The 10,808-nt window shown below is 33.4% G+C and overlaps 1 protein-coding gene across 1 annotated transcript in view; it reads left to right on the forward strand.

Annotated features, from left to right (window-relative positions):
- Positions 1-10,808, forward strand: part of LOC111864709 (small conductance calcium-activated potassium channel protein) — a gene marked incomplete in the record, with an annotated part of 758,647 nt that extends 747,839 nt beyond the window's left edge. The window contains 2 exon segments of the mRNA XM_033751546.1: positions 148-217; positions 525-10,808. Of these exon segments, the coding sequence (XP_033607437.1) occupies positions 148-217; positions 525-986 (532 nt within the window).

The raw sequence follows: 10,808 nt of genomic DNA on the forward strand, positions 1-10,808 counted from the left end.
AAGTCATTAACTTTTTCTCTAGGAAGAGAAATAAATTATACCTTTTCTAAATTTCATGCTGATTCTTAGAAATGTCAGTGGACATTTTAAATCCTACTTAAGATATATATGAACCAAATCAAACTACATAATTTGGTATTTTTTCAGCTTGCGCAAAGTCAAAATGGACCAGCGAAAATTAATGGATAATGCAAATACTATCACTGACATGGCAAAGGTAAAAGTACATTATATTAATATAAAGTATATTTTAAATTTGAGTAGACAGGCTATAGCATTTCTCTCATGTTCTGTCAGAAGATGCAAAAGATACATGGTTCAATAATCTAAACAAATATTTGTGCCAGAAATATTGTTCTGCTTCATTCAGAACTGAACAACATTGGATCCTGACTAAATGCAAGGAATAAGAAATATGTTAAGGCATAGGCAGATCATTTTTACTGAGACAGTGTATCTGATATGCCATATTTTTAATAAGCAAGACTCCTGATTAACTTCAGACCATTACATCTTATTTACAGACACAGAATACAGTCTACGAGATTGTCTCAGATATGAGCAATCGCCAGGATGCTCTAGAAGAACGTTTATCAAGCCTGGAAGACAAACTGATAGCCATACAGGAGCAAGTAGAGCTCTTGCCAGATGTGCTAACAAGGTGCCTGACCCAGCATGCTGAGCGCATGGACCAGAGACGGAACTTCCTGCATCCTGAATCAGCGGCCTCGCTCCAGCCAGTACCATTAACACCAGCCCCAACACTCCATCATCCACTGCTCAGCTCCGCTCCGGGTGCCTCCACAAGTCCACTTCTCATTCCCCACTCACGAAGTGTGCCCAACCCCTGGCCCCCTAGCCCCATATTACCACCAATCAGTAGCAGAACACCGCATTTGGTCCCTGAGCCTATGAGACCCTCCTCCAACAGCACTGCTACCACTACCACTACCACTACAACCACATCATCATCATCATCTAGCTGAAAAACAGAAACTACTCGGCCTTATGACTGTCCTCTGTTGGTATAAATGTGGCATTACTGTAACCAATAGGTGTGTATGTAGGAAAAAGTGAGATACTGTAATGTTATCTTTGTTTGTGCTTTGTACAGCAGTCAGTAATCACTCCAAATAAACGTACAATTCCAACATCATAGCTGGTCAATGTTGGACATGTTTACGTACAGAAAAAGGGTGGGAAAATTTCAGAATGTCATAAAGCAGTTGTTCTTATTTTTACTGACCCAGAGACTACAGCTGTAAACAGCATTATCAACCTACATTATTATCTCTCATTGTGTCCTCATGTGCCTAATTCTTCATGAGCATCAAATGTCTTTTAATTGTTTATATATACTGAGACTTTATTTCCTTGTTCTAATTTTAAATTCTTTCAGCTTAAATTTTAAATGTAAAACAAACACAGATCACATATTTCGTCATTCCCACTTTTCTCATATTTTCTCAGGAGAGAAATATTAAGCTACTATATACCGATGAGCTTAAAATTGTGGACAAAATTTTAAATTTTCACCTTTCCAGTAGCTTTTTTAATAGATCTAATTGTACTGCCAATTCAAAATATGAGACCGCCTGTTACACTTAATGCTAGAAAAGAAGAGAAACATTTATTCCTTGATTTACTGAGCTTTCATCAATATGGCACAATAATTTGTGTTGAAATGTGTAGCTCTTTCCTATCCATTCCAAGTTTCTGTATTATTATGAGTGATTTGTATAAGGATATATAGTGTTATTTTTGGTACTGTGCTTTAAACGTGACTTCATAACACAATATCAACATCTATACCAGATTAACAGCTAGTCTAGTGTATTTCCGAATTACTCCAAGACATATATGACAACTTTATTTGAATGGGTTATATTATGGTATAGTCCCAAAAATAAAATGTCAGAGTGGTCTCTGATATTCCACCTCAAATTAACAGGCCAAGCTGTAAGTTCTTGTATTTTCATTGTATGTAAAATTTTAATAAAAATGTGTTTAAAATTCTCCTTTCAAGTATCTCCATGAAGATAATATTAAATTATTGAAGCAAAATTGTCATTTTTAAAGAAGATAAATAAGAACAAAGTTTTTAGTCGTTTCTATTAAACCCTGCATATGTTTGACATCATCATCTTTACAAGAAATGCCAAGGCATTGCCCTGGAACACAACAAAGCACTGGGGCACCACACTGGACTGCCTTACTTCTAATAGAGTTTGATGATAGTCCACGAGACTATCAGATGTTAGGAAGTTTTAGCCTTGAGTGAATACTACCCTTCAGCCTTGCATTATCTCTCAATTGAAACAAAATTTCAGAAAGGAAGTTGGTGCATTCTGTGTATCTCACCTGTTCTTTATTTGTACATCTGGATATTTCATTTTATAATTACAATTTCTTAGAGCATTATAGAAAAGTTTGAATTACTTCTTTCTTCATATCCAGCACAGGATGTCCCATGATGTATTTTGTAGTGCAGTCAGTATAGTAACTGGCTATGGGTTGGATGTCTGAGGGGTTGGAGTTCAAGTACTGATAAGGAAAAGAATTTTCTGTTCTCCATGTTGTCCAGACCAATTCTTGGGCCCACCCAGCCTTTTATGCAAGGTACAGGGACCTGTTTACCCAGGGGTTAAGCAGCTGGCACATAAAGCTGACCAATCATCTTCAGCTAGTGCCAAGGTCAAGAAAATCTGGATGTATACATCCACTCCCCCATACCCCTTTATGGCATAGTGCTTAATTAGTTAAGCACAGGTATTTTACCACCATACAGACAGCAGACTCAATTGAAGACACAATATCTTCCAGGCTAACAGACAATATAAGAGAATTTTGCATTATGCCTACAATGGAAAACTTATTTAACTGCTCAGTTTGCAGTGAAGAGTAATAATTTCGTTATAAACCTAAAATATGTTACATGTACAGTGTATACAGGGCTGATATTTATATAGAAATGTGGTCTGTTTTCATTCAAATAATATAATATTATATAACTAAAAAATAATTTAACTATGATTATGTACATAAGCAATTATTTATTTGAATTAATTTATATAAAGCTATACTTAAAAATATTTCTTACTGGGTATATGAGTACGAACTGATTTATTCTGGCACAAGACTAAGAAGAGTGACAGATCTTGTGAATGTAGTAATGAACCTTTTGGTTCTATAAAAGGCTGGTAATTCCTTGCCTAAGTGAAGGACTATTATTAGCATGTCAAGAATGACTGTGCTCCTTGAGTTAGCCATAACGTTGAGCTGGAAATTTTCCTTAAAACTTTCCATTGGACATGCCATTTGTACTTAACCCTTTGCCATATTATTTAAATACACATTATATGAACCCTCTATGCTCAATTCATTAAAATTCCCTGTGTACATTATGCCCGAATATGTTAAGTGTGGCAGGAAACATTGGGGGGGGGGACATTCTGCTGGGCATGGCAAAGGGTTAAATATTTCTACTGTGCTATTTCTGTAAGAAGTAACTCATAAGAAGTGATCAAAAGTGCAGCAAAACTGTATGAGATGCCCATGTTTATGTCTGTAGTGTTTGATTGAAGTAGGCCTAATATAAAATTCTGTATAAATCATTCCACTTCTTCATTTCATCCAATTTCAATACTAATCATATGTTTATACAGATATTTAGAGTTCTTTTGCTTTTTTTGTAAGATTATCATGTGTCAAAAGTAAAGAAGAGCCACATTCATACCTAAAGGACAAACATAACACCATGTGTTTCTGGGTTAGGCTCAGCTGCACTAAACTCAGTCTTTCAACCAAATTCGTGGAGAGTGCCGTCCAGCTTTCAACCACGACCAGGATAATGGCCGCCGGATTGCAACACTTCCTCCTGTTGTATGCCTTTTTCTGATACTGCATGAAGACATTTTTTGTCGTGGAGTAAAGTGGAAGTGTCTAATGAATGAATGTTTAATATAGAGTATACAAAGAAAGACAGATAAAACAGAAGATTTACATTCTGTGTGAATTACAAATGTACATTATAATGAAAGCCCTCAGAAACCTCCCGAACATATTTCAATTGTTCACACTCATTACAACAAGTTATGTTAACAGCAAGAAAGTGATAAAATTCCTGCCCTAATATTCTCAAAACTTTGGCACAAAATACTGGGCCAATTACATTAACTCCAACATGGAAACTCCATGTCTGTGTACTTATATACATAGCAACTCCATTGCCCCTTACCAATGAAAACAAATGAAGAGACAAATCCTGGATGTGAAAACTATTTTTGCACCAACTCAGATTGTCTGATAATTTGACGTACTTTAAAGTAAAGGTATAAACAGCATAGTGATAATTTGAAATCTGTTGTGAAAGTACATTTCTTCTTGTGATAGTTAAAAGTATGACAGAGGGGTACATTTACAAAGTGATTTCATGGATATCAAAGGACATCAACATCGCTAGTGGGTGTACCCCTGATGGCCTTAGAACTAAAAGTAACTTGTTTCACACAATGGCATATGAACAGCATTCTTAGTATAAACATAACAATGAAGAATATAGAAAAGGGACTCAACGATGGAATTTTACTATTGAGACTGCTATAAAAAAGTGATACTTAAAAGAATAATAATTATTACTATTATTATGATTATATTATTATTGTTATTCTTGCGAAGCTTTTTCTTTGTATTGACTTCATTCTTTGTTTAAGACCATGGTTTCTTAATGAGCCAATCTATAAGTTATGTACATATAGAAGGTATGTTATTGAAATGGAAATTAATTTAATTTCATGTTCATGACATATGTGGATACTGACTTTATGTGTATCATTTTATTGTTATTTGTGCCTGTGATTATAGGACAGTTGTGTCTGATTTTGAATATAGGGAATTTAAGTTTCTATTGTCTGTTGTGACCCATTACCATGCCAGACATCTAGATGTAGTAAGAGGCCAAACAACTGCACCATGACCCTTCCTTGTCGATTTTTAACAAGTAAAATTAGTCTGGATAGTAATTTGAATATATTAGCTGGGCCATGCAATTTATCATTTAAGGTAGGATTCATCCATTTGATCGAGTGAGTGGTTTAAAGAATTAAATTTACTGTATTGTAAACGATATCAAGAAAGTGGCACCACATATTCAGCCATCTTACAGAGAGGCAAAAATTATGTGATCGATCCATTTTTAAAATTAATAATATCAGAATTGTTTTAAAAAGAACTGTATTCTTTGAATGGAGGAACAGCTTACAGAGTAGTGTTTTTATTCTGGGGGGAGCAGTTCCTGCAGTAAGAAAGGAACTAAGCAGAATGTTTCTTGAAAAGCTGATAGGCACTCAAGCAGTCAAAATATTCCCTATCCTGAAACTGATATTTCAATCTTTACCTTCATACCAAATTGTTGTTAGGTTCATTTTAATATTATCCTCCAGTCCACTTCAGTTTCTCATAGGTGACAGCTTTCCTTCAAGGTTTATTAACTAAAATTTTGTATGCATGTAACATATCCCCATATCTACCCCATCACATCCCCCTTGATTTCATCACCTTAATAATATTTGGTGGAGTAAAACCTATTGATATTAGCTTCGTTTAATTTTTTGCATACTTTGAAGTCAGACTTTTGATGTAGACCACATCACTACGGTACAAGACCCCAGAATTTTAGAAATTAAAGAACTCATATAAGTTTCAATCACACACAGTACTGCACCATAATACAAATACAATTCATAGATTCAACTTTCTTAAAAATAATCTTCTACTAATTCATATGACACCACAAATATGTTTCATAAACTGATAATATGATTTCAATTTATGGACCAAATTTACTAGAAAGCCCATTACTGTGGATTGTCCTCCATTCTTCTGTTATTTCCTCTCCCTTGGGTCCAAATACTCTCCTCAACATTTTGTTCAGAACCATCCTTGATCTGTGGTCTTCCCCTGGGGGGGAGAGGCCAAGTTTTATAACCATAATAATACAAGAAGTAGAAGAATAGGTGTTTAGATTTTAACGTTTATTTTTTTAGACAGGAGACTGAAATATGAGAGATACTGAACTGAACAGTGAGAAGGACTCTTTGAATTCAATCTTCTCTTAACTTTCTAGTCAGTGTCATTTTGATTTGTCATTGTTATTGCCAGATATCTGAGCTTAAAAGGAAATGGCCTTATAATTCTGTTATGCAACAAATGATATTACTCAATAATTTCAGGTTCATCATATATGTACTTATACAATACAGAAGGACTTGATCTCAAAATATGTTAATTATTCTGATTGCCATGACCAATAGAACGTTGCATCTTCTAAGAAACTTAATAGGAAATAGGCTTCCTACGCATTCTGTGATTGGTTGATGGGTTTAGAGTGAACACAGTTGTACTGGTCAGTTGCTATTTCCACCACATTATATAAATTTGTGATGCCAGTGGAATTTCTCAACTACTGATGCAATGTTTATTCAGTTTAGTTACAAGAGCCTTTTTTTATAAAGCATGGAGTTGAGATCTGATTATAGTAAGTGAGGTTTTGAGAGAGGCATCTTACCCCTCAGTGATTCACCAAATATTTTTTAAACAACAAGCAGTGACTTTATAAAAAAACACTGATAGACTTGTTCATCTGAACGAACATGAATGTATCTGGACGATACTAAAATGACTGTACAATCTTGATATAGCATGTTCATTTTTAAACCTATAAAATAGCCATTCTTTGAGAATAAACCATTTAAAATTAAAAATAATCTTCTTTTTTTGGCGACCTGAAATATCAAATTTGGATTAATTTTGTACTACTTAGCTTGTACATGGCATTCATATAATGCAATATGTGTTACTACAGCCACTGTCCCTTATTCATTTTGTAAGGGGAACAGTATGGAGGAAAGTCCTCTGCTTAAATATTTTTGGAATCCAAGTTTGCACACCAAGAGTTTTCTCCCCTCTTGTTTTGAAACACATTTAAAATAACTTTGTCACCTTCACCATTCAAGAAGTTGGACTCATAATATACCAAAAATAAATCTGTATCCCCTAGACTGACTTCTGACAACTTTGTTAAACTATAAATGTTGTGCAGTGGTGGTTATGAGATCCAAAGTTCATAGGAAGGTATTAAAATTATAGCTATATCATTAGTTTCTTCCTTTCAAGAATTACTTTCACTCTGTAATCTTTGATTTACTTCCCAACAGCACATGATGTCCAAAAATGATCAAAGGACTTTCTATATGAAAATGGGTAGTGAAAATAAATGATTTGCTTTATAGATTGGCTCTGATCTGTCTGTTATAAACTTGAAATCTGAAATTTCACAAGTATTCCTCTAACATCCAATAAACAAATCTTCCATAAAATCTTGGCTGCCAGGACATTACTGCAAAAAAGTTTGACTCTTGGCATTTTATCATAGATAAGAAATTTAAAAGAATCTAGTGTCTTTCAAGATAACTCCAACTCATCATTTTGACATTCTAGAAAATGTCCCATATAGTAACACTGAAGCATAAAAACACATGTCTAAGAGTGATATGTTCCAAAGAAAGTTAACCTAGTCCTTTGAAATAATTTCTTGTTTTTGTTCTTTCTGGAATTTGTTACCATTTACTCTTGTCCATAACTAATAATCAACCAAATATCAACCACTTATTCCTAGTCCATAAAATGAACATGTATATCACATTTAAATCTTTGTATATACTATGGGAACATAAGTGATCCATTTTTTCATATGAATTGAATTGAATATTTATCTGGTACTATTTTAATCTCTGGCCAGTGTGAAACTAAAATTTGAAGAATGGAAATTTTGTATGTTCATACAAAAATTAATGTGATTTTCCAACTGAATTGTTGAACAATTTAAAAATGAGACATTTTCAGAATGCTTTATTGTGCATGTATTTTAAACTATAATAATATCAATACTTTATCATTAATTACTACTGGCTACTAATTATACTGGAGTCTGATTCCCAATACTTTCTCAGATGTACCATATATATCACCTCTGAATGGAAATTCGAAGGTGCCATCACATAGTTACAACAAATAATTATAGCCTACATTACAACAAAAGACCAAAATCTAAATATTTAGTCTACAACAAACCCAGATATATATATATAAAACATTATTATATTTATACTATATATTACTACAATTTATGCAGTAATGTTAAAAATTACCTATACATAATAACAGTGGGTTTGTATATAAGAGTATATATATATATAGTTATGTAAATATACTGTTACGTAGTTTGTATGGCAGACTTGCATATCAGAAGTTTTACTGAAGTGACAACAACCTAGGACGAGTACAACTCTAGATTTTACAGTTAATTAAGATTATGTGTAATGATTCCAGTCTCAAATTATTATTGTTCATTTGGTTTATGCTTGGACCAAGAGCAATGTGTTTATAAGTTGGCAGTGCTGTTTCTTGTGGCAAAGTATTGGAATGTACATGAGAGAAAGGTTCAGAAGGTGTATGAATTTGCTACCAGAAAGTTTTAATGACAGAGATTAACTAAAGCTTATACATAAAGCTGATTACCAGAATCCATGAATCCTTTTATTTTCATTGTAAGATTATTATAATGTCAGTGGTGTCAATTAAAATACTTTCACTTTATAAATTTACTAATATGTCAATGCAATTGTTACCCAGCAGTCATCAGTAAAAGCCCTGAAAAAATTGATAACTTTTTCTGGACTGTATCCAGCAATGACTAAACATAAAGGAGCACAAAAATTTACTGAACATATGTACGATTATGTAGGATTGTGATATTCATAATTGATACTGCCTTCTCACTGCCACTTTCCATCACTGATTGTATACTAAAATATTTGTCTGTCATCAGTATCTTGAAGGCTAGCCATAATTTCAGTCTTGAATATTTTCTTTTCAGTACTGTTACGTTAGAAGTTGCATTATAAAGTAAAAGTTAGATTTTGATGAACAGTAAATAAGTGATTTATATAGTAATAAGATTAATATAATGTCAAAGTAAATCCATAATATAGAAACACATGTGTAGCTACTGCTCGTATAAAGATTAGTACACAATGTGTTTATTTTGCCAGAAGTTATAGCACAGGGCTGTTCATCTTCAAATCACTGAATTATCTGAACCCTAGATATAGAGACTGAAACAGAATTAGTTGGCAATCTTTACTTCCAGTCTTAGCAGACCCTGACTGTTCAGTCTCACAACTGAAGCTTATCATACGATGCACTCACTGAGTTCTTAGAACAACAGAACCATTGCATAGAGAGCAACGGTTTTGTTTGCGGTAACTTGTTCTGCCTGGATAGAAGTCCCTAAAGTAAGGTCAAAGGGTCATTGGGCCTAATCCATATATTGCAATGTATAGTTGTTGTCAGAAGTTTGTAGAACTTTTCAGAGCTAAATATAAAATCACACTGAAGTGCAGATGTGAAAATACTGAAATATTTCTGAAGGAAATGTGAACTGAGTACAGGTATACCCACCATCTATTTCAAAACTCTGAATGCAGATAAACAGATTAATTTTTAACAATTAAATTTTTCACAAATTGTCAATGAATAATCCAATTCAAATTAAATTTTTATTTGGAGTTTATAGCTTTAAAAACGGAAAAATACAATTCATTTTCTGAAACACTGCATTTCAGAGTAATGAAAAGCATTTTAAGTTCAGACCAGCAGCTAGTATGCTGGAGGTTTAAATGCCACTCTTCAAAAGTTAAATAACTTAAGTTTATAATTCTGCATGATTTTTTAAATCATTTATTGTATGTCATATGAAATCAACTGAAAAATTCTATGCAATATTTAATTACTTTCCATAAAGCTTCTTGAAAAAGTTCTGCCATCTTTGTTTAAAGAAGAGGAAGTCATGACACATATTCTGGGAATGGAAACATATTCCCATGGGCTGCAAAATGTAAACTGATGAGACGTAAGTGATCCACTTGTCATGAGCTGGAGAGGCCTATTTTAGCATGTTAGGCTAGTCCTGGCTCATGCTTGTCAGATTAAGATATTTAAACTTCATAAAATGTAAGGTAATCACCTGTAGCAAGGATGGAACTGGCACTAATGCCCACATGCCGAATTCTATATTATTAAAAAATAAACTTCTGATCTCTGTAGAGGGTTACAGAAAGAGATGAATCTATGGACTAGAACATCATACAGTTCTGATTTTCCTAATGATGTATGACTGTAAAATCACTCCATTTACAGCATGTAAATTGATACAATAAGAAGTACAAATATTTAGGCCCATAAAGGAACATCAGTAATAGTAATAATAATGGCTTCATATCCATTGATAATGGTACATATGAAGTGGGTTTTGCAGAGTTTATGAAAATTTTCGTGAAAAATTGAAAGTCACAAGAAGCAGTCCTGCCACACACTCACTGTTCTATATAAAGAGCCTGTGAGTAGAATAGAATAGAACTGGACAAGATCTAAAGACACATTGTTCACAGTTCCAAATTTTGCCTTCTGATGCCTGAGTATGGCAAAGTTCAAACTGTAGATGGCACTTCACTCAGAAACAATGGAAGGCTAGTTCAGCACATTTTAGTTATATTTCCTTCCAATAAAAAATAAATAAATTAATAAGAATATGCATTGTGATAGTAAAATGCTTTCCACAAAGACATTTAAAGTGATGTGTGATGGTCTTTTGTTAAAATAAGATGGACAGAATTTAGTACATGGTTTGTGAAAGGAAAATGAAATGTATTGTTGAAACGTTTGTGCTAATTAATATAATATAAAAAATT

This window comes from Cryptotermes secundus, unplaced genomic scaffold (genome assembly GCF_002891405.2).
Source record: "Cryptotermes secundus unplaced genomic scaffold, Csec_1.0 scaffold654, whole genome shotgun sequence".
NCBI classification, from domain to species: domain Eukaryota; kingdom Metazoa; phylum Arthropoda; class Insecta; order Blattodea; family Kalotermitidae; genus Cryptotermes; species Cryptotermes secundus.